The following is a 26065-nucleotide window of genomic DNA, read 5'->3' on the forward strand; positions in this document are numbered from 1 at the left end:
GACAAGTTATCCAGAACATGGGATTTTCAGGATAATGGATCCTTCTGTAATCTGGATCTTCATACTTGATGTCAACTAGAAAATCATGTAAATATTAAATAAGCCTAATAGGCTGGTTTTGCCTCCAATAAGGGTTACTTATATTTTAGTTTTGATCAAGTATTGCTTAATTATTACAGATAAAAAGGAAATCATTTTTAAAAATATGGATTATATGGACAAAACGGAGCCTATGGGAGACGGCCCTTCCGTAATTCTGTGCTTTCTGGATAACGGAAACCATACCTGCACTTGCATAAGTAGAAGCTAATGTTACCAACAGTTGATGGCACATGCTAAATATTTTTATGTCCATAGGATTACTGTTGCCAGCAACGCACAATCCAAAAATGTGATGCACAGGTGTAATACAATGTATAGTCAATATTTATTATAGAAGCATCTGGTTTTTTTTGTTTTTGTTTTTTTTACAGTAGCACTGTCCTTAGTACAAAGGGGAATAGCTATAATAATATAATATCGCTATAATGGCTATAAAAGTCCTAGTGTACCCTGCTATAAGGATTACTTTACAACCCCATTTAACTGACCATGTGTCAGATGCCATCCCTTGTGGTTAATTAGAAGACTGTAACACAAAGCAATGGCTATGAAAGATCATAATGAAGTTTGTGGCCGGCCAGCCTCGGAGACAATTGCAGCACATGGAAGCCTTATGGATGTATTTATTAAAGGGGTTGTTCACCTTCAAACACTTTCTTTCAGTTCAGCTGGTTTTAGATTGTTCACCAGAAATAAAGACTTTTTCCAATGACTTTCTATTTTCTATTTGTGACCGGTTTTCTAATATTAAAGTGCAATGTTTCATTTTCTAAAGCAACTCTGGGATGGGGGGCAGTCTGTGGGTTCTGGCAAATGCCAGAGGGGCTGCTATACGGTCCTATAGAAAGTCAGTATTTAGTGGGCTGGTGGGGGGCTGTTTGGGTCTCTGTGTACCTGAAATGCCAGGGTCTATTTTAATTCTCAGTCCGGACATGATGGGGGGTCGTCGACCCTTTAACTGTTTTAAATGGATACATTTAGTTGATACATTTCTTATTTTTGTTCCTGCTGAGCAGAATTCCTGAGTTTCATTAAAGGCAGCTGTTAGAATTGATACAATAGTTGCTAATATTTCACAGATGCCGCTGAGATATAGATTAATTATATCAACTAAATGTAGCAACTAAATGTAGCAAATTGTAACAGTTCAGAATCTGCAGCTGGATCACTGAGCTGCCAGACTGAAACACTAGAGACGGATTTAAACTTTAAACTTACATTTTGGGAGAACTGTAAAAAATAAAAGATGGAAAGTAAATGAAAAAAGTCTGTGTTTCTGGTGAACAATCAGAAAACAACTCAACTGGAAATAAGTGTTTGGAAGGTGAACAAACTCTTTAACTCAGGAGACAAATATCACTGGTGATGCTGCCCATAACAACTAGGTTTTGAACAGTCACCTACAAGTTAAAATACAAAAGCAAATATCTCATTAGTTGCTATGGGCAACATCACTGGTGATATTTTTGTTAAAAAAAGTGTTTGTAAAAAAAAACTGTTATCTGAAGAGCTGTGGTGTCCATTTCTTTCTGCTCCTTTTCCTACATATGCCTGCCTACCATTTTCCCCCAAAAATCAAGTGTATAAGCAGCCAGCTTGTAATAATTTATAAGGGTAAACTTAACAAATAATGGCATAGTGGGATTTGTTATATTTGCAATGCTAGTCTATACAGGTATGGTATCCGTTATCCAGAAACCTGTTATCCAGAAAGCTCCGAATTACAGAAAGGCCTTTTTCCATAGACCTGATTATAATAAATATATTATATATTTTTCTTAAATAATAAAACAGTACCTTGTAGTTGATCCGAACTAAGATACAATTAATCCTTATTGGGAGCAAACCCAGCCTATTGGGTTTATTTAATGTTTACATGATTTTCTATTGGACATAAGTTATGGATGAGAATTATGGAAAGATCCGTTATCCAGTACCCCAGGTACCAAGCATTCTGCATAACAGATCCCATTCCTGTATACACTAGCAGCTGTTTACATGAGCGATTGCAAATGTTATTTATGGCTTTGACTAAATGTATCTAAATTGACCCCAATGAGCATCTGCAACCACCCACTTAATTAACGGAAAATGTGAACTCTCAATAAGGAACCATGTACCTGAACTTTGAAGTGCATCTTGTGAAAACTTGAACCTTAATTTCTTAGTCCAGCTAAGAAAGTGCATGCCCTGTTTTTGCAGCAGTTGACATACTGGATATAAGTTAAAACGAATTATGCTTAGAGCAAATGGCTAGCTGGCAATCATATTTCAGCAGCTGAAAAATATTAAAATCCTTTTCTTGGCATAACATGGATTTAACTTTATTTTCCCTAGCAGTACAGCACATCTCTCATCCTCGTTTGATCTTAGGTAATTACGACACTCAGTAAAACTCTGCAAAAGCAGCTTTACAAGCAGAAAAGCATACGCAACAAAATCTGCTTATGTGGAATAGTCCGGCTTTATAGAAATGAGAAATTCTGCAGTTTAGGCAGCTATGGGGTAGGTTGAAAACATCTTGTACCAAATACACATGTATTACATGTAATACACCAAAATTAGGTACAGCTACATGATCTAGAATGCTGTGGTCCTGGCAGGCCCGGATTTGTGGGCGAGGCATTTTTGGGGGCGGCATGCCGCCCAGCCGCTCTGTGGGGAGCCTGTGGAAGCGCAAGCGGGCGCTAGAACCGCGCAGAGCGCATGGCCTAGGGGCGCCGCCCAGCGAATCCGGCGCTGGGTCCTGGGTTTTTTCCATAATTTAGAGCACCATGCCTTTAGTGGTTCCTAAAATGTGGGGCCGGTCCCCATTAGCCTAAAGGACATATAATTAGAGAATTAGGAAGAAAGATCATTGCTCTACTGGACCTGAAAACTATGGATGCACCAAACGAGTGATGTGGTTTTACCCAACCTGCACCCTCCCGATATCCACCCTCCGCAACTTCCGGGTTCTTTTCTATAGACCCGCCCCACCTATGACATCACAAAAGGGAAGGGACGAGCAGGCGCACGTCTAAAAAAGTTGAACCTGGAAGTCGGAAGCTGGCATTGTAAGATCGCGGGCGGGGAGAGCAGGCAGAAGAGCTCACCCCGGACCCCCCCGTAACCGGGAAAGGGGGCTGCAAGGTTGGCCCAAACCCGCCCGGTTCCCGCGGGTATCGGACGGCCTTCACATCACCAAACCCTACTTTGGGAGAATCCCAAATACTTCACACAGGATGCAGTCGAGTACTAAGTACTATATCAATATTTAATGAAAAATTAAATTAGTTAAAAATCAAAAACAGTCCATACAAATTGGAGACTATGGGAAATGGCAATTATTGTATTTTGAAACTTAATGGGCTTCTGGATAGATTCCATGCCTGTGTATTGATTACTGTTATTTCTAAATTAATAAGAAAAGTGTACACACACCCAGCCCTCACAGACCAAGAGGCCCAATATGTTTTTTACAGTGTAAAACCAACTATGGGGTTATGTAATAAAAGGCATTGAGTTTGCTCAGGTGCATTGTACATAGCAACCAATCAGCAGGAAACATTTACTGGTCACCTGTTTCAAGGCAAACATATTATTGGTTGCTATGAGTTATTGCACCTAGGAAAACTTTGTACATTTTATTACATAAAGATAAAGAACATTGAATTCATATACTGTCTTTTGATCCTGTTGACCTGGTCTTTCCACATAAAATTCACATTCTCATTAATCAAAGAGGCCCAGTACAGTGAAGACAGACATACAGTATGAGACAGTCAGACCTAGCCTGGTATATATTGAATAGAGATAGACAGGGGATTCCTGTCCCAAAACTACAGTAAGTGAGTGAGTAAGTGAGTCAGTCAGGGAGGGGTGGCATTGGCTCACACCATTATAGACGGAGGTGGAGTGGAAGCTAGAAAGGCTAGCATTCAGTACTAGGAGGAGATTGGCAGGGGATGACCCTGGAGCCTTTCAGTATCAGTGAGAGACAACTGGTTTCCATGTTAGAGAACAGTATTGCAAGAATATCTTAGCACATCATGGTGCTCTGTTGGCCAACTACAAATACTGATTTTATTTTATTTTATTTATAGTTCTCCACCTGAACAGCAGGCAAAATATGTGAGTACTAATATGTTAGTATAATATATAGAATATACTACACTAATTTACACATCATATTGTAATACTGAGCAATGATAAAGAGTGGCAACTTGAAAGCAACCTAAAAGGCCACAGGGCCCCCACACCCACAAATGGCCCCCACCACGCCCCCACACAACTCCCCCCTCCCCTGAGCATGCATAAATTAAACGTACCTTCAGCGTGTCGAGGGAGGGAGATCAGCTGCCTGGGGGAGCACTGAAGGGGATCGGGTCTGGGCTGGTTGGGCTCACTGGGTTGTTTCCCAGTGTCCCGCCGGCCCAGTCCGACCCTGACAGTAGCCTACAAGTAAAGCAAATCACAATATGTCAGCCTTTGTGATTTTGTGATTTAGTTGTAGTACCCTGTAATGGAAGCAGCAGCACCTGTGCCATCTGCACTCATATTCCCCAAATAGCCAGCTTCACCTTCTCCAAAGTGAAATATATTTAACATTTTTCATATCAGTAACACAGATCAATGCACCAATTTGTTTTGCTTTATTGTCCCATAGACAATAATCACCTGGTCTCAGACACTAAGGGGCAAATTTACTAAAGGGCGAAGTGGCTAACGCTGGTGAAAGTTTGCCAGCGTGACGTCATTTCAGGACTTCGCCGATTTACTAACAGGCGCTGGCATAACTTCGCTAGCGAAGGAGACAGATTCTAGTGCTACTTTGCACTCTTAACAACAGGCAAATTTTCATTCTGTTGAATGGACGTAACTACGCAAATTCACTAAGATGATGGTTTTAATGAACGTTACCTCTTGCGCCAGACTTGCCTTCGCCACCTCAGACCAGGCGAAGGAACTACCGGAGTAGCAGGGGGTGCGAGCAGGCCAGGGCCCGCACCCCCTCAGGGCCCCCAGGCAGCTCGCGCACCACTCAGTTCTGCGGCCGTTTCCGGACGTACGGAGGGGGGCGGGGCCCAGCTGCATGTCCCGCGTCAGGGCCCGCCCCCCTCTAGTTACGCCTCTGCCCGGCTTCCCCCCTACAATGTCAGAGATAAGTAAATTTGCCCCTAAATTAGATGGCCAACCACGAGTACAATATCTCCACTTATAGCTCAATTTGTTAATCTGAATGAAAGAAAACAAAGGTTCCAGGAAGAATACAATTAATGGCTCCTAATAAAAATGACTATTGGAACATACTCTAATATACTGTATATGTAACATGTGTCCCCCATGTAAATCAGTTATTTCTGTCATTTAACCAAATTTGCTGTTTAATCCCTTTTTCTTTCACAGCCTTATTTATTTCAGTCTGGCAGGGAAACTGGGCTACAAGCAAAATGCAGAAGCAAATGGTGACCTTGGCAATGTGAAACTGCCTTGGGTATTGCTAGAAGTTAGAGAATGTAATTCTTCTTCATTTGTGTACTGCTTTGTCTATCTGTATTGTTAATATTCAATTAGAGTTGTTAACGGATTCAAAAAGAAAACACACACACAAATTGAAATATTGCTGCCTTTAGCTGTAGGAGGACCTAACCCAAAATAGCTCCCTTATTCCTATACCAACCTGTAAAGAAATGTAGCCCACAAGATCAGTTTAGATGCATATAACTGAAAAGCCAGTTTCTCAATGCAGCAATTCAAAATCAATACAATGCAAAACTGAGTACAAATTGAATTCCAGAATTTTTGCCACAAAATCGGGTTGAAAAAAGACAAAGTCCATCAAGTTCAACCCCTCCAAATGAAAACCCAGCATCCATACACACACCCCTCCCTACTCTCACATAAATTATATATACCCATATCTATACTAACTATAGAGTTTAGTATCACAATAGCCTTTGATATTATGTCTGTCCAAAAAATCATCCAATCCATTCTTAAAGGCATTAACTGAATCAGCATCACAACATCACCCGGCAGTGCATTCCACAACCTCACTGTCCTCACTGTGAAGAACCCCCTACGTTGCTTCAAATGAAAGTTCTTTTCTTCTAGTCTGAAGGGGTGGCCTCTGGTACGGTGATCCTCCTAATGGGTAAAAAGGTCCCCTGCTATTTGTCTATAATGTCCTTTAATGTACTTGTAAAGTGCAATCATGTCTCCTAGCAGAGAAAACAACCCCAACCTTGAGAGTCTTCCCTCATAATTAAGTCTTGCATTCCTCTAAACAGTTTAGTTAAAAGTTTAACCTTTTTTTAAATGTTAACTGTAACAACAACAGAATACAACAAACAGAAGTGCAGTGTGTATATGTAGGCCTACTTTGAAATAAATTAAACACTGAATAGCCCAATTAAATGCTATTGTTCTCATCTGTTTAATGTGACTTCGCTTCTGAAGCTCCATGCTGATCTTCCCACTCTTGTCTTGAGTGTGTGACTGCGGTACGGTGTTGGAGGGACCAGCAGCCTCCCAAGTAATCAATTACAAGAATACTCTGGCACTCACGGCAGTTTCAAGCAGGGAGATCCCCTTGCATGTTTATTTGCAGAAATGCAACGCTTCAGGGCTATACCCCTTTGTCAAGCGCAGGGAGATCCCCTTGCGTTTTTATTTGCAGAAAATAAACACGCAAGGGGATCTCCCTGCTTGAACCTGCCGTGAGTGCCAGAGTATTCTTGTAATTGATTGCTTGGGAGGCTGCTGGTTCCTCCAACACTGTGCACCAGGCATCTACCTTTGAGGGCCAGGGTGTGCGAGCGGGCCATATTATTCAATGACTGCGGTAAGTCTTACTGCGGCACGGTCTTGCCTGTCACTCCTGAGATATCTATACAGCCCTCGCGCTTTCTGGCGGCTTCATGAGGGGTTGCGACCGAAGTAAGCTAACCGTTAGCTTACCACGGTTGCACACTCAATAACCCGCCAAACAGGTGCGAGGGCTGTATAGAAGATGTAACAGGCAAAGCCAAAAGACCGAGCAGCAGCAATCAGGATGAAGAGCCACTCTCTCCAGCTCATTAATATCCCTTAAGGACTGGAGTCCAAAACTGCACTGCATACTCCAGATGAGGCCTCACCAGGGACCTTTAAAGAGGAAAATTATGTTTTTCATTTTCATTTCAGTTAATGCCCTTTTTTATGCAAGACAGAACTTTATTTGCTTTAGTAGCCACATAATGACACTGCCCAGAATTCGACAACTTGTTATTTACAAAAACCCCAAGGAAACTCCCAACACATACATATATATATATATATATATATATATATATATATATATATATATATATATATATATATAACTTGCATTTATATTATTTTTGCCAAAGTGCATAACCTTGCATTTATCAACATTGAACCTCATTTTCCAGTTTGCTGCCCAGTTTCCCAACTTAGACAAATCACTCTGCAAAGTGGCAGCATCCTGCATGGAACCTATAGTTCTGCACAATTTAGTATCATCTGCAAAAATAGAAACAGTACTTTCAATGCCCACCTCCAGGTCATTAATAAACAAGTTGAAAAGCAAGGGACCTAGTACAGAGCCCTGCGGTACTCCACTAACAACACTGGTCCAATTAGAAAATGTTCCATTTACCACCACTCTTTGTAGTCTATCTTTTAGCCAGTTCTCTATCCAGGTACAAATACTATGTTCCAGGCCAACATTCCTTAATTTAACCAGTACCCTTCTGTGTGGCACTGTATCAAATGCTTTAGCAAAGTCTAAGTAAATCACATCCACAGCCATCCCAGAATCGAGGTCCCTACTTACCTTCTCATAAAAAGAAATTAAATTAGTCTGGCAAGATCTATTACGCATAAAATCATGCTGGCACAAACTCATAGTATTATGATTTGCTATGAAGTCCAGTATCTTATCCTTTATTAACCCTTCGAAAAGCTTTCCTACCACGAGGGGCGTTTCTGTCATAAAGCAAGGTGATGTATACCATCTGGCACCGGACCTTTGTTTATCTTAACATGTTCTAGTCTCTTTTGATTTTCCTCATGTGTGAACCATGCATCATTAGTTGTATTACTAGAATTGGGACTATCAAGAAGGAAACCTTCACTGGTTCCTCATTTATGTAGACAGACGAAAAATATGTGTTCAGAATCTGCGCTTTTTTTTTGTTTTCATCAACCAGCTGACCACCCTCTAATATTAAAGGTCCCACCCCTTCCTGCTTAATTTTTTACTATTAACATATTTAAAAAATAATTTTGGACTCTTTTTAGCTTGCCTTATAGCTTTTTTTTGCATGATTTCAATGGAGTTTTCATCTTTTTCACTAACTGGTTGATATAGGTTACTGATTGGGATCAAACCCCGTGTGTGCAGAACTGCAACTACATAAGCAATTTTCAGTAAAAGTATCAGTTAGCAGTAGCAGCTACAGTAGATGCATGCTACAGTACTTTATACTACCAGACAGTTCTGCCAGTCGTTCAGTAATGTGGCCCCACTGCATGCAGACAAATACCCAGCAATACCCAGTGGCAGTGTCTCTGCACCCTGAACAGTAAAGATAATGCAAAATCAACAACTGAAAACACAGAAAGAGTATATTACAAAGGTTCATCAAAATTCAAGTCATTTGGACTTTGTGAACAAAGATGCAACATGTAAAGTGCAAAAAATAGTATTGTATTATTATTTGTATTTTGCATGCTGAATCTGGGTATGTGCAAATAACTGAGGGCTCCCTTCATTAATACAGTAATTCCTGTATCAGTGAAAGGCTGGTGGGGGAGACACTTAGGCGTTACCCTCTCCCACCTGGTCCTTACAGTCTGCCCACTGCGCTACACTCAGTGAAGAGCACAGAGCTTTAGAGGAGTGCTCTTGTGCCCATTACTGCTCTTGTACTTGCCACCCTGGGGTCATAAATAACCCCTATTGTACATGGCATCAAAGGATTGCAACATAGTAAGAAATCCAAAGGCACACAGGATATTTGTAGTCAGGGTGTGCAAGAGCCAAAGTTGTTCCTACCAATGGCTTGCAAGCAATGTTCTCTTTGAGCTGTACGCTTATGCCTGCACACACAAATTTTAAGGCCGGCGCACACAACAAATTGTGGTGCTCATAAACAATTTTGTGTGAAAAAAAGATCATTAATCTTTAATGATACTGTACTTTATATTTATTTGTATGTATTATTGTATAAAACCCTATTTGTTCTATTAATGCTTTGTTCTGCTGTACAGTGCTGTGTATGACTGCAACATGCTGGGTTCCACCGGTGTTTGGAGTTTATATCCATCATTGTGAGTACAGCCCAATAAGGAAGAATTGGCTGCGTGTGGGTCTTTGCTCCCCTGCATTTAACTGGAATACAGGTGAACATAGGAGAAAACGATGGTGAGGCAGAGCCCTTAGACTCGGCCCCTGAGAAAGAGATAAACGATGAAAGATTGCCTTTCTGCCAAACAGTTTCTCCTGGGAAATGAATGGACAAAGTAAGACTATTGTTTTATCCACTCTATGCTGACTAATACAAGCATGGGACACACAGCACAACAATCTTTTTGGCAGAGTAATTGCTGGATACAGAACTGTAAATGTATGTATATATTTATTTGTATAGCACTTCCTTGAGGGCAAAGCACTGCACAGCAAAACAATAAATTAGTAGTTAACAAACAAGGGTTCACTGCAATAAGTAACAATAAGTACATTATAAGAAATACAATTCACATAAATATAAAATATAATTACAATACAGATTAAGTGCTCAGTGTCAATTAAACAAAAGGATGGAGCAACCTGCTCAGTAGGACTTACAGATATCAGATTTATTTTATCCTGATACCCGAGAAAGGCATCTCCTAACCTAACTCAAGCATCTGACTGCATGCAATATATAGTGAATAAAGTACCCCCTCTTGTAAATTATAAGGATATTATAAGTTAACGAGGAGTTTCATGACCATAAAAATGTTTATATATGTTTTTATACAGGTCATGGAACTCCGAGGTAACTTCTAATATCCTCATATTTTGCAACTGGGGGTACTTTATTTATTATAATACACAAGTTTCAGTCGTGTGACAGAAATGACATCAGAACTCACCATTTTTGCTTCTATACATGATCCATACTTCTGCTTTTCTGAATAATGCATAAGGTTCACAGTACAAGCAGCATAGACACAAGAGAGACCTGGGAATAACATCTGCCTTTGGGATATGTCACTTCCAGAGTTCACTTTGCATGTCGCACCTACACAGGCAATTTATTTGCACCCAATGAAATGCATGTTAATGCTCTTGCCAGTGCTCAGATCATTGGCACACACACCAGAAGTGTACTCTACTTAGTGGCTACTTGATTTGCCAGAATCGTGGCATTGCCATGTGTACATGTAAATAAGCCCTAAAATCTTTTTACACTTTGGTATTTTGGATTTTGCAACTGCTGCAATAACATGCTTTGAACATGGGGCTGGCAAACTAACGCCATGTGATCAGGTATATCATAATCCTGTATTGGGTCTTTGAAGACCTTCCACTATGTTATGGTTAACAACCAAAGGGCACTTTCCTCTCACAGCTTAGGATACATATCCATGGTCATTTTTATATGAATAGCTTAAGCCTTATAGCATACAGTGGATTCTCATGCATTTCATCACACTTGATTTTAGCCTGCTTGGGTCTGTACCTATGGGAGTGATCATAGCAAAAATAGATTCAGACTTTTTTTAATGCAATCAGTGGTGATTAACGCTTGCCTTGCCATGCAGATGGAATGCAAGTAAATCCACTCTAAATAAAAATGCTCATGAGTAAGTAACCTTAGGCAACATTCTTATGCATTTCTAAAACTTCTAGACCTTCTATTTATCAGCCTGTAGGGAATATTTAGTGGTTATTTGTTTCTAGAATGCTGACTTTCATATCAGACTTTAAAGAAGGAGTTAACAGATGAGCAAAAGCAGTTGGTGCCATCAGCCTCTACCGTGGTGCCAAGCACAAGCTTATAAAAGTGCAAGGATCGGACAAATGTTAATGAGCCATGTGACATCACCAAGAATGATTAACAAATGATGACATCAATAAGCAACATTTATAAAGATACATATCACAGGTTTCCCAATTGCTGACACAAGAGGGCATGAAATTAACTACAGGGGAAAACGTTGAATTTTTCTTTTTTTTAGAAATGTTACGGAAAAAGAAATTATAAAGTAAAATAGCAAAAGTGTCACAGCCTAATCCTTCAAGTTCGTCTCTTCACAGCAAGGGTTCATAGAAGAAACAAGCATAAACCCCTTGAGTATTCGGTTGACTGCTGTGAACTGTCAGATGCGACTAGAGAATTAAATAAAGTCCTGTTATTTAAAGTCATTCTTTCTCACTAAAAGCAGTTTGTTTCCTTCTGCTGCATTGTAAATACTGCACTCTGCTGTGTTCCTGAATGGATGCACAGGAGGATATTTTAAATAAAATGCATTACTTAAAAACTATGATTGCGGGAGACAGCTTATACGCTTACAGATCACACAACACTGACCATCACTAATGCCTGTAACAAAGAAATCATCAACTTGAAGTGGGCCAGATGTTGCAGAGCTACAATTCCCTGCACTCTGATTGTTGCACCTAGGGCCTATTTGATTGGATCAGCCGATAGCACAGTTCTTGACTCCCAGCAACGTGGGGGTTTGATAAATGAGTTCTCTTATCACTTCCACATTTTTGTCAGCTACATTAGATACTAATAATGCCATTCAGGAGAAGACCTTGGCAGCATATAACATTCACCTGCTCTAACGTTAAGGCAACCATGCGGTGTGTGTCATAATTAATTGCAAGATTTAAATCAGCAATAGAAAATGTCCAATGCCGTCATTATGTTGTCATATATATGGAATGCTATCGCTAGCCATATTCCATATTCCTGTTATTGATGAATATTCTCTCTTTTACACCGATACCAAATAATTCTAAATTGTAAAGTACAGATGTTGTGTAGTGGTTGTCTTACTGGCAAAGCAATAAAAAGGTAATTGTGAGCAACCTCTTTTCATTTGGTCACTGCCTCCCCCCCCCCCAAATTATTTGGGCCAGTAGCATTAAAAAGTAAATATATTTTATTTGCATTTAAAGTTCTGTTTATCAAAGCACCTACAAATACACTATGCCACAAATGTCCTTTTTTTTATACGAGAAAGGATTTCATTCTATAGTCCTGTAGAGAGCCATGACATCCAATCCCTTTTAATCTTCCTGTATGGGGCCCTCCAGCAGGTGCACCTGATTTCTGTCTACAAAATCAACAAGATTTCGATCAGACAGGTTTGGTTTTCCCGACGGATTAAGGAACACATTGGCTAGTTGCATACCTCCCAACATTTTTTAAATAAAATAAAAAAAAGCCAGGTTATGAAAGTTTGAACATATTTCTGTGTTTTTTTTTTTTTGCTAATGAAGGTGAATTTCCCTTTAAGCTGTGAGTCTAGCTTTTTAAAATTTTTACTAAAGTATCTTATCTGCAGCTGCGGCTGTTCTCGGCTCTCTGCCAAAAGCCAATTAAGTTAGAAACTTTGTTTCTTTTTCTGGCTGTCCAGTGCAGATAAAAATGGGACTTTCCAGTACAAATGAGGGACTGCAGGGTAGGCTGTCAAAAGAGGGACTGTCCCTCTGAAAACGGGACAGTTGGGAGGTATGTAGTTGATGTGGTCCTCGCTCCAACAGCTCCTATTTTCTTCTTAGTAATGTGATTGCTTGGCCCTCAGGCCAACGATTTTACATTATTAAGCCCGATATTTCCCACCTTAGGTAGGCATATCTGGGAAAGATCCACTCGTTTGGTGTGTCCTATAGTGTAAGGCCAGGCCAGCGGATCCTATAGTGAAAGGCCAGCTTTAGCCCTATTTTAGCTTAAAGGGGAAGGAAACCTAGTCGGCGCAAAAACCCTCCCCCCTCCCGTGTGTTGCCCACCCTCCCTCCTCCCCCCCTGGCCTACCCGTCCAGCTGGGCAAATGCCCCTAACTTGTTACTTACCCTTCTGCGCAGGTCCAGTCCAGGGAGTTCACAGACGACATCTTCTTCCACGCGATCTTCTTCCTGCTTTGAACAGCGTTTTGGCGCATGCGCAGTAGGAGCATTTTGCCGGTACGGATCTACTGCGCATGCGCCAGAAGTCACAAAGTTTTCCGACTTTTTTTCGTGACTTTTGGCGCATGTGCAGTAGATCGTACCGGCGAAATGCTCCTACTGCGCATGCGCCAAAACGCCGTTCAAAGCAGGAAGAAGATCGCATGGAAGAAGATGTCGTCTGTGAACTCCCTGGACTGGACCTGCGCAGAAGGGTAAGTAACAAGTTAGGGGCATTTGCCCAGCGGGACGGGTAGGCCAGGGGGGAGGAGGGAGGGTGGGCAACACACGGGAGGGGGGGAGGGTTTTTGCGCCGACTAGGTTTCCTTCCCCTTTAAAAGGCTACCCCTATGGGTACAGGAGCATATTTATATGAACTATAGAATTTTTTCTGTAGCGAAACCAATTTTTTATCAGTGCATGGCAATTTAAATGCATACAAAACATTTTTTGGTGTTACTGTTTCTCTTTCTCTTTTCCTCGCGGGTAACTCCTGGCAAAGGGGAGGCTGATGATGACGGGGGTAGTGATGGGCGAATTTGTCCTGTTTCGAAACACACAAATCCTCCAGCTATGAACTAGTGTTAACATGGGTTTTTTTTTTTTTTTTCAAGTATAATAACTCTTGGTGACAGATTGATGAACAATAGCTGATCACAGGCCAGTAAGTGTTTATCTAGCTATAATGTTGCTAAGGATATTATGTGACCCTTTGGACATTCTTAGGACATACTAGCAGCATGTTTAGTATATGCCTCAGAGTCTGTTAGAACCTGACATATATTTTCATAAGTAAACTGTTTACGTGTTCAGTATTAGATTGCTCCAATATAACGTATACATGAAGAAAGTGTCACAAGTCCTCATAAATGAAAGGCTAAGTGCAAGTGTAGTAAAGCAAAATTATGGTACAGGCATGGGACCTGTTACACAGAATGCTTGTAACATGGGGGTTTCCAGATAATGGATCTTTCTGTAGTTTGGATCTTCATACCTTAGGTCAACTAGAAAATCATGTAGACATTAAATAAACAAATAGGCTGGTTCTGTTTCCAATAAGGATTACTTATATCTTAGTTTGGATCAAGTACAAGATACTGTGTTATTATTACTGAGAAAATGGAAATAGTTTTTTAAAACGTAGATTGATTATAATGGAGTCTATAGAATATGGCCTTTCCGTAATTCTGAGCTTTCTGGACAATGGGTTTCTAGATAACAGATCCCATACCAAAATACTTAGTGCCTAGTCCAATCACCACTGCACAGTGCTGATAGGTACATGAGAGCAATGTAACTAACGTCTACCAGCCACATTTTGAATGCCACGCAAGTTAGGGGTGTACCTTTGCCCTTCATCAATTTTTTTGAAAAAGAGGCTAATAAAGTGGGTATTATTCATTAAGCACAACCAGTTACTTATCATAAATTACTTATGACACATTACTAGTACAGTTATGGGACCTGTTATGCAAAATGCTTGGGACCTGGGTCTTTATGGATAATAGCTCTTTCTATAATTTGGATCTTCATACCTTAAGACAACTAGAGAATCATTGAAACATTAAATACACCCAATAGGCTGGTTCTGCTTCCAATAAGGATTGATTATATCTTAGTTTGCATCAGTTACAAGATACTGTTTTATTATTACAGAGAAAAAGCAAATAATTTTTAAAAATCTGCATAAAATTGAGTTAATGGGAGACAGCCTTTCTGTGATTCTGAGCTTTCTGGTGCTGATAACTGATTCCATACTCAGATATCAAAGGAGCATTGTACAGTGTAAAAGGGAATTGTAACCTTAGTGGATGGTTGCTGATTCTTCCATTACAGAGGAAGCTGGAAGGTCCTGGCATGTAAATGTTTGGGGACGTACATATGGCCATTTCTACTTGTGTTTGACAAGTGGTCAAGTCCAAGTGAGTATTGGTAGCTGCCAGGACAGGCTTTATTACTTCCGTGTCCAAGCATAAGCTCTTCACTTGGGTGCACGGACATTGAAAGCCTAGGTGCTCCTAGACCATTGTGCAAGCCAAAGATGGCGGCCACCAAACACCACTGTGAAGTTTGGGGAGGAAGCTGTGGGTTCTGTGCACTGGAACTAAATAGAAATAGTTTACATTCTTTTTAATTAATGTAGGGCTGTACCTATGAAAGGAAACATGCACTGAGGCCAATTTATTCATGCATTCAGCACTTAGGCCTGCTCCCATTGGTACAGATCAACAGAAAACGAAATGAACATTTGAGTTTCTGTTCCTGTGGTGGAACACTATGAAATATACCAAAGTACACCAAGCAAATATTTTCCTGTAAATGTGCAAATGAGAAATACTGCCCAGAACATTCCTGAGCCATAACTTAGCAAAATTTGCCCAGTGTGATATTTACCAGAATATAGCCAGGCCTTTTGGGAGTTCACCCTGGGTAACCTTGGAGGCCACAGAAAACTATGACTGGGCTACTTATCTTCCTTTTGAATGTGAACAGATAATGTACAGTATAGCAGTATAATGAAAGTTGGCACATCATTGTACAACTTATTTCCCAACCTACTTATATTGTAAATACCTATAAACAGGCAAAGAGGAACTAGAGAAGTATGGTGTACAAAACTTTACAGAGCATCAGACCAAAAGTGCCAGTAAGAATTATGGGAACAATAAGGCACTTACTGTGAAGCATATCCCTCTCATCTCCTGGGCTCAAACTATTAGGTGAAATTGATGAGGCCACGGATACAGTGTTCTTGGCAAAGATCCCGCTGATGAATTTAAGCATTTTCCTATCTCTGGCTGCTGTGGCCTTGGCCTTGTCCCCTGTGGGTGAGCTTTTCTCTTGGCTCTTCTTCAAATCCTCTGCAGTGGGGTCCAAGTCACTATTGTCCACGGTCTTACTTTTCCCCTTCCTAAAACCCTTTGGGTCACATGAGGCAGGGGACAATAGATTCTTGCCTGTGACTCCAGACAGCTTGGGTGTCTCCACCTTGGGGCTGCTCTTAGTAGAGGATTTGGAGCGGCTCTTACCCCCCTCATTCTCAGGCCAAGAAAGCCTGTTAGAGAAACTCTTCTGGCTTTGAAGCTTTTCTCGCTGCTCTGTAGGTTTCTCTACCTGACTCTTAGAGGCTTTAAGCTTCATCATTCTACCACCTTTTTGTTTACCAGGGGTAAGAAGGACGGGGTGTCCTTTCCCAAGCTCGCCTGCCTCAGGAACTCCTGCTGAACTTACCCCCAAAGAGGCACTACGTTCAATCAGAGGGCAACTTTCTGTGGACCCCCCTGCATGCTCTTGGCTTACAGTAAGGGACACATTCACAGGAGCCTCCCTGTAAGGTGTGCCTGGCTGAAAAGTAGCAGTAAGCAGTGGGCTACCTGGGGAGCTAAATGAACAGCGAGGTCCTGAAAAGAATTTTGGGCTAAGATCTTGGCGGTGTCCTCCGGGGGAGCTTCCACCGCTGCCAGGCCGCCCAGGAGATGACTGTAAGAAATAGTCTGATGTAACACTGGTACTCATCCACATGGCGTCTTGTCTCAGGAATAGTCGCTCCTGGCGCTTACTCTTACCAGGATCCTCGTTATCTGGCGTAAGCTCTTCCTCCTCCCCAGGCAGAATGACCCCAGGACTGAGAGGAAGGGATAAGGCAGAGGAAGCTGGGGTGCGGACAACATGTGGTGAAACTAACCCTAGACTCCGCTTTTCTTCTGCAGATGGACCCACAGTTTCAGAGCCATCAGTCAATGCTTTACTTCCAAGGGATGTAAAGGACCCAGAAAGAGATGATTTGGCCCCTGGGTATGTACCAGTACCAGTAAAGGGTGCTTTCACAGCAGTTGAAGCTTTAGTTCTCACTCCAGTGGAAGGTATAGGGTCTGCACAGGAGCTCATGGGCCTGGGTGCAATGTTTGCAACTTTAACTGGTGATGTCCCAATGGCTGTTTTTGGTCCTATGACAAATGCTTTTGCCCCTGGATAGGTTCCTGCATCTCCGGTTTGAGCTCTTTCCCCTAAGCCAGTGTTTGGTGTTTTTCTACCGGCATGGTCCTCAGTACATGCCCCTGAAGAAACTGCTCTGGCTCCCCGAGCTGCAGTTCGGATAGCAGTTATTTTTGCCTCACTGGTCCTTGCAGCAGTATGAGGTGCTCCTCCTGATCGAGATGCAGAAAACAGGGCAGCTGCTGTTCGGGCAGCACTGATTGTAGGAGCAGTTACCCTGGGTACAGAGCTTATGACTGGACATTGCTTGTCCTCTGGCTCAGATTCTTTACTGGACTTCTCTGCCATGACTGGGCCTCTATTAGCCCTTGATGGACCAGTGTCAGTGGAACCTGTTTTTACTGCCTTGAAGCTACGTGAGGTGACTTTAGCTTCAATAGCTGAGGCCTCTGCATTAACTCCTTCTGTTATACGGCCCCCTTGCACAGGAACAGTCGGACTGCTGACTAAATCTCGGGACACATCAGAATCCAAGGCTGGCCTCCTGATGAGGGAACCTCGGATCACCCGAGCTGTTCCGAAGGTAAACTCTCTCTGGCCAGGTGGCACTGGTGTGGCAGTGTCTTTGACTGGGCCTGTGGTATTAGACGTGGTGACAACGTTATCCCCTTCTAACTGGGTTTCAGAACTCTTTGTATTACTATCTTCAGTTGTTGGAGTTGGAACTACAGGACCTGATATATCACCACAAGAAGCTGTAGGTACCCGGTTTGCAGAATGTGATACATCTCTGCCCTGAAGAGCCATTGATGGGTCTGCAGAACTTGATTTGCCACTATCCATAGATGGCGTTGCAGAACTTGATGTTCCAATTTCATTAGATGTGGGTATTGAGGCTGTAGGACTTGATACACCACTGGCTTTAGTTACAGTTGTTGGAGTACAAACTGTGCTGACCTTAGGAGTGGATGCTGGAGCTGTAGAAACTGATTGACTCCTGCCCTTAGGAATGGATACTGGAGCTGCAGAAACTGATTGACTCCTGGCTTTAAGTGTGGGAGCTGGAGCTGCAGGAAATGATTGGCCACTGCACTTAGGTGTGGTTGCTGGAGCTGCCTGGCTATTGCCCTTAGATATAGATGCTGAAGCTGCAGAATTTAATGTGCCACTGGCCACACATGGCGGTAGTAGTGGAGCTGCAGGTATTGATGTACCACAGATCTTTGATGTTGGTACTGGAGCTGCAGTAGTGGATGTGTAGCTGCCCTTTGCAGCTGGAATAAAGCTTACTGAAGCAGTCTCTGTTACAGGTGCTGTAGGTCTTGAGTCCTTCTCCTTCATTGTTGGTGCTGCAGGTGTCATGGGACTGCAGGTTGCCCCGGATCTCCCAGTGTCTTTAGCAGGTGCTGCAAGACCAGACATGTCAGTGTCATTGGCTTTGGGAACTGGACCTGCTAATCTTAGTGAAGGGCCTGGTGTGCCACATTCCTTAGCTGAGGGTTGAGGGTCTGGTGAAGGTAAGGGAACAGAAGCTGAGGGAGATGGGGTATCATTGTACTTAATTTTAGGAGCCAGGGATGCCATATAGGCTGCAGTACTGTCCTTTGCAATAGATGCCGAGACTGCAGAGTAGGATGTGCCAATGTCCTTTGCAGCAGGTGCCAGGGCTGCAGGATCACAGGTGTCATTGTGTCTGTGTGCAGGTGCAGGTGCTGCATGACTGGGAGGCCGGTTGAATGTAGTTTGGGGAGCTGAGGGAGCCTTGGTGGGTGCATTGCTGGGCTTGGGTCCCGCCGATGCCGATGTTCCAGTGCAGGGAGAGCCGGCGGCTTCTTTACTCGCTGGTACCCGGGCGGCAGTTGTGCCTTTGCTCCCCGGTTCCTCGGCGCTGTGTGTCCGGGAGTCTATGGCACAGGCTGCTGGGCTGGGTGTTTCCTTGGACGCAGCTTTGGGCGCAGCTGTGGGAATCGCGGTTCCTTTCGGTAGCGGTCGGGGCGCAGCAGAGCCGGGGGGAGCAGCGGTCTGTCCGTAGAGGGAGAAAGTTGTGTTGCTGGGCAGAGGCGCCGCTTGGCTCCGGCTCACCTTGTTTTTAGTCCCTGCGGCAACTGCAAGGCCGGTTCCCGAACTGGGCTGTTCTCTCACCCTGGAACCAGCATCGGGCCCAGCCCAGAGCCAGACGTTTGGGAATTCCCTGTCCAGTGAGAGGCAATGGGCCAGAGCCGGGGAGCTGCTGCCGGGAGAGGGGGGCTCATGTCTCCAGTCTCTGCTGCTCTCCCCCTTCTTTTCTTCCCCTACAGCCTCTAGTTTGACCAGAGTGAGAGAGATGTGGAAGGTGGTCCTGCGCTGGAGGCTGGCTCCTCTGCTCATGGGGCCCGGGAAGTGCTCACTCGCTACACGTCCATGGCTGCGGGGCTGTGCGACACCGACTGATCACAGGCGACAGATGCTTTGCTCTTTGTTCAAGCGACTGCTGGCGACTCGTGCGTATTTGTCCCGGTGTTCCAGGTGGCGATACAAGTGGGCAGGTACCACCATAGTGCGTGTCCCCGGGGGAGTCAGTGGCAGGTCCCTACTAGCGATAGATCATCATCATCATCATCACACGGGCGCGCACTCGGCCAGTCTCCCCGCTACACTCGCACACACATTGTACAGCTCGCAGGGGAGGGGAACAATCGTGCGCTCAAATCGCTCTTCATCAATCTGCCACCCCAGCTCGTTATGTAGGAGCCCGATACTCACGGTGCTGAGAGAGGAGGAGCTTTCACTAGTGCGCGGCTCTTCTGGCTGCTCTAACCCCAGGCACACTGGCCACACATGATGCCTGGTACATGTGCGACTCCTATGGGCATCACCTCCTGTCAGTCCCTCTTCTGTCTGCCGACTGCCAACCTCCCGACATGCCCTGCCTGCTACACATACTTATATCAGACAGTCCTATCATGTACCACTGGCCCGCCCACAGCCACAGCAGGAATACATGATATATATGTACTGTACTACAGCCACAGCATGACTACATGATATATATGTACTACTACTGTACTACAGCCACAATATGACTACATGATATATATGTACTGTAATACATACACAGCATTACAGTATATGTACTAGTACTACTGACCGGAGTCACCGGACATGCCCACAGCATGCTTACATGTTACATTGCCTGTAACACTGCCCTGACGCCCACAGCATGCTTGCATGTTGATGTTACATATACTGTACTAGTGCTACTGGCCAGGCACACTCACACCCACCCACATCATGACTACATGCTGCATACTGTATACTATACTGTACTGGCCAGACACACTTACAGCATGATTACTTGTTACATATATGGAATCTATCTGGAATACTCAGGACTTGGGACTTTCTGGATAACAGATCTTTCCGTATTATGGATCTTCATACCTTAAATCTACTAGAAAATCATGTAAACAATAAATACACACAATAGGCTGGTTTTGCCTTAAATAAGGATTAATTATATCCAGGGGGGGGGCCTAGGCTGCTGTCCCAGGGCCCCCCTCTGCCCCCACCCCCTGCTGTGGTGCTGCGCTGATGCACATGTGCGCATGCAAATGCAACAATGTTTTTGCCGCAACCTCCCAAAAAAAGGAGGTCACGGCAGGAAGAAGCCTGCTGATCTGGGTGCGAATCTGGGCCGTCAGGGCCCACAAGAGCCAGGGGCCCACCGGGGTTTTTTCCCAGTGTCCCGTCGGCCCAGTCCGACCCTGATTATATCTCAGTTTGGATCAAATACAAGGTACTGTTTTATTATTACAGAGGAAAAGGAAATCATTTTAAAACATTTGGATTATTTAAATAAAATGGAGTCTATGGGAGACGGCATTTCTTTAATTTGGAGCTTTCTGGATAACATATCCCATACCTGTGCTATATTCAAGGCCCTCAAGCGGCTTCTGCAATGCTGACCCCCCCTCGTCCCTCTGCACTTACTTATTCCTGAACCACAAGGGGTCCTCGGGGGGGGTATTGATAATGCAGAGAGCACAAATATTTGTTAATAGATAAGTAGTTGAATCTTGTAAAAAAAAAAAAAGGTGAAAGGCCATACTAATAAATTATGCACTGCCCACTAACAAGCCCACCAGTACAATCTATATCAAATCTGCTTTAAAATACAAACAAATCAAATGTTGGCTTATTTCCTACACTGCTTTGCTCCATTCAGACTTGTAATGTTATTCTGCATCTCCCTCTCCTTGGGTGGCTTCAATTAAGATACATTCCCGCCATATGTAATAAAAGGCACTAATTTCGGCCCAGGATCAGTAACCTAAAGCATCCAATAAGATGTGTGCTTTTAAACAGGTGAATAGTAAATCCTAGCTGCTAATTGGTTGCTATGGGTTACTGCTCCTGGGCAAACTTAGTGCCTTTTATTTAGGGATGCACCGAATCCACTATTTTGGATTCGGCCGAACCCCCGAATCCTTTAGCGAAAGATTCGGCCGAATACCGAACCGAATCTGAATCCTAATTTGCATATGCAAATAAGGGGTGGGAATAGAACTTCAGATACAATAGAACTTCAGATACAAAATGGGTCAAAGTTAACCCTTTATGTTGTATATATACAGCACACAGAGCATTGGCCTCTGTTAGAGATAACCAGTTGTGCATTTGAGCCCATTGTTTGGTGGAGACTTCAGAGTGAATTATGGTCTATTGCTACATGGAATTCCTCCACCACAGTGCACCATACATTTGTATAGAACTAAAATGTGTGCCTCTCCCAGCCTACTCCTCAAGAAAACAGCTCCGCCAACAGCATCACAGTATCCATGGCGTAAGCATAAGTTCTTGCTTAGGGTGGGACTGGCCTGGTCTCGGCAGCCGAACGCTGGCAACTTTTCGCTAGCGTTACTTTGGCAGTGTGAGCATTTCATAGCGAAGTTTCACTACCATTAATTTCTGTCTAGCGAAACTTCATTAGTACTCTTACACTTAGGTCAATTTAAATAGAGCAGGTACATATAGTTCATATAGACGTCTTTATTAAAGGGATCCTGTCATCGGAAAACATGTTTTTTTCAAAATGAATCAGTTAATAGTGCTACTCCAGCAGAATTCTGCACTGAAATCCATTTCTCTTTTTTTTTTTGTAACTTAAATTTTATTTGGTTTAGCATTTAAGTTTCCAAGCATAATAAAAGCACAAGGTACAGACATAACAGGAAAAAAAGTCATGTATATCGTTTTCACAAAGTTCTCAGTTGGTAAAAAAGAAGGAGTGTGGGAGTTAACATGGATGTCAGAGTAAACGTACAGAGTTACAGAGATGGTTGGAAAACATTGAACGACCAGAGGGCTTGAAGTATAGGTCAATGAAGCAATAGAGATGCAAGATGAAATCCATTTCTCAAAAGAGCAAACAGATTTTTTTATATTCAATTTTGAAATCTGACATGGGGCTAGACATATTGTCAATTTCTCAGCTGTCCCATGTCATGTGACTTGTGCCTGCACTTTAGGAGAGAAATGCTTTCTGGCATGCTGCTGTTTTTCCTTCTCAATGTAACTGAATGTGTCTTAGATCTACCAGGCAGCTGTTATCTTGTGTTAGGGAGCTGCTATCTGGTTACCTTCCCATTTTTCTTTTGTTTGACTGCTGGGGGGAAAGGGAGGGGGGTGATATCACTCCGACTTGCAGTACAGCAGTAAAGAGTGATTGAAGTTTATCAGAGCACAAGTCACATGACTTGGGGCAGCTGGAAAATTGACAATATGTCTAGCCCCATGTCAGATTTCAAAATTGAATATAAAAAAATCTGTTTTCTCTTTTGAGAAATGGATTTCAGTGCAGAATTCTGCTGGAGCAGCACTATTATCTGATTCATTTTGAAAAAACATTTTTTTTCCCATGACAGTATCCCTTTAAAGATGGTGTAAATGCTTGAAGTAGCCACTTTTTATTACAAATGTCCATGGAAGCAAAATAAAGACAAAAGAGATCCTCTAATGCCCTAGACATGAGCCCATCCTAAAACAAATGTGGCATGTCCCTCAAATGGTTGGAAAAAAAAATGTTAACACACAAATCTTTAATAGTCAGGACTTTTGAAGGCAATTCCACTTTAAAAAATGAAAAGACATCATACAAGATATGATGTCACTGACATAAGATTGAGGAGGATGAAGCTTCATCTTATCAGTTTGGGAGGACTAAGGTGGCAAAGGAAACTCTGGCGAAAGAGGTAACGTTCTGTAAATTTCGCACTTTAGTGAATTATAATAATAACTGTTCGCCTGAACAAAAATGCACATGGCGATAGGGAGCAAAACTGCTCTAGCGGTGGTCTCTTTCGCTAGCGAATTGTTGTCTGGCAATGTCCCTGTGGATAAGATTTCTGGCGAATTTTCTCTAGCAATGGCCACTACGTCCTTTAGTAAATCTGCCCCTTTCTATCCCAGAAACTGTGGAAACCTGTGGTTGCAGCATTGAGGCATACAGTGCTATTTTCATAGTGGGGTTTAGAGATAAACTAATGTAAGATCATTCCAGTGACTTCTCTGCAAGGATGAAAGCAAAACATATTACCAATTCGTTTGTGCATTTACCAAGGTGATCAGGAATATCATTTCACGTTATTGCTGCATTTGCTTCAGATCCTAAAGCTGTAGCATCTTTTCTATTTCCATTCTTAAGAGTAAGATTACTAGTCCACTTCAGGAAGTTAGGGCTGAAGTTTTACAGCAAGGGGCCACAGACAACTTGAAAAAAAATTAATGAAAAGCTACATAAATGAGAAATATGGAAATTATAGCCCCAGAGTTTCTACCCACATTAGACCACCATTAGACTTTGCGTTATAAACCTGACTGTTATGCTATGATCTATATAGTACATAGTTACATAGTTAAATTGGGTTGAAAAAAGACAAAGTCCATCAAGTTCAACCCCTCCAAATGAAAACCCAGCATCCATACATGCACCCCTCTCTACTTTTAATTAAATTCTATATACCCATACCTATACTAACTATAGAGCTTAGTATCACAATAGTACTATTACCTAATATTTAATAAGAAGATAATAACGAATTATATTTAATTCATTAATGTATAGGTCTTTTTTTCAAATGATACTTTCTGTTCAGCCAGCCATCTGATTTAACATACCTGTATAATGGCATTGCTGTCATATCCCTAAGATTATCTGGGTTCATTTATTAAAGAAGGAACAAGATGCAAGAGGCGTAAAGCAGTTTTGAGGTTGTGTTTTAAGAAACCTAAACCTTTGGGGGATTGACACAAGATGAAGCATTTGATACAATACCGCACAGAATGTTTCTGATTAAATTAAGGAATATTGGCCTGGAAAGAATATTTGTACTTGGAAAGAGAACTGGCTAAATGATAGACTACAAAGAGTGGTGGTACATGGAACATTTTCTAATTGGACCAGTATTGTTAGTGGAGTGCCACAGGGCTCTGTACTAGGTCCCTTGATTTTCAACTTGTTTATTAATGACCTGGAGGTGGGCATTGAAAGTACTGTTTCTATTTTTGCTGATGATACTAAATTGTGCAGAACTAAAGGTTCCATGCAGGATGCTGCCACTTTGCAGAGTGATTTGTCTAATTGGAAAACTGGGCAGCAAAATGAGGTTCAAGGTTGATAAATGCAGGTTATGCACTTTGAAAGGAATAACTTAAATGTGAGCTATAGATTGTGTTTTGGGGGCATCATTAGTTGAGAAGAATTTGGACTTTTGTGGATTGCAAGCTGAGTAACGCTAGGCATTGTCTCACAATGGCTATAAAAACTGTTTATTTTAGAAATATGACACAGAAAAAGGCCACGGGGCATAACATGCCCAAACCCTCCTCTGTAGGAAAGTTACTCCCCTTTTGTCTGCTCCCTCAGAGCATTTGGAAGAACAGACTGTGGACTCTGGCAACAGGAAAACATGTGAGAGAAACAGAAGCAGAGGGGCCAAGAAAGTCTTGATAATGTTAATCCTGTCCCTATAGGTCAGCCTCCAAGCCTTCCATCGCTAAACCTTTGCTGCACACGCATTCAGCTTCTCATCCCAATTTGCCTTCGCATCATCACCCTTCCCAAACTTTACTCCCAAGATCTTTACTGTCTCTGGGGCCACTTGAAAGTATTTTAGCTGAAAACTCGGGTCTTCTTCTGAGACCCACAAAGCTTCTGATTTTTTAGTACAGGTATCGGACCTGTTATCCAGAATGCTCGGGACCTGGGTGTTTCTGGATAACGGATCTTTCCATAATTTGGATCTTCATACCTTATGCCTACTAGGAAATCCAAAAGGCTGGTTTTACTTTCAATAAGGATTAATTATATATTAGTTTGAATCAAGTACAAGTTATTGTTTAATTATTACAGAGAAAAGGGAAACATTTTTTTAAAAATTGGATTATTCGATTATAATGGAGTCTATGGGCGATGGCCTTCCCGTAATTCGGAGCTTTCTGAATAACGGATTTCTTGATAATGGATCCCATATCTGTATAGAATAGGTATTGGTACATACAGTTTATATACGTGAGTGTATAGCTAGATCTATTTATGTTTAGTATGCGATACATGTGATAAGGGTTCATTTGGAAGGGTTGAACATAATGGACTTTTCTCTTTTTTTTCATCCCAAATTAGGGTGAAGATGTTGGCATACACATGTAAAAAGTTTTATAAACAGTTATAGTGATAGGCTTATGGATATGATTCAACTTTGTCTTTTTTTTTTTCTTGAGCAAAAGTTTGGATATAGTTTACAATGGAAAGACACAACACGAATAAGGTGTGACCATTTCCAAATTGTTGAAAGGGATCAGTGTAGTAACAGGTGCAAGTGTTATTAAGAGCTAGTA

The 26065-nt window shown here is 42.3% G+C and overlaps 1 protein-coding gene across 2 annotated transcripts in view; it reads right to left on the bottom strand.

The window, feature by feature from the left end:
- LOC108709870 (arf-GAP with GTPase, ANK repeat and PH domain-containing protein 2) overlaps positions 1-20087 on the bottom strand; it is a 98319-nt gene extending 78232 nt beyond the window's left edge. Inside the window, exon 1 of one of the 2 annotated variants that reach the window (XM_041584436.1) lies at positions 15934-20087. In XM_041584436.1, coding sequence (XP_041440370.1) covers positions 15934-19558 — 3625 coding nt within the window. In that variant the 5' untranslated portion in view covers positions 19559-20087. The remainder of the gene's footprint in view (positions 1-15933) is intronic. The other variant, XM_018250096.2, reaches the window with a different exon arrangement.
- Positions 20088-26065: the final 5978 nt, after the last annotated feature.

Source organism: Xenopus laevis, chromosome 2S (genome assembly GCF_017654675.1).
Source record: "Xenopus laevis strain J_2021 chromosome 2S, Xenopus_laevis_v10.1, whole genome shotgun sequence".
In the NCBI taxonomy this organism is placed as follows: Eukaryota; Metazoa; Chordata; class Amphibia; order Anura; family Pipidae; genus Xenopus; species Xenopus laevis.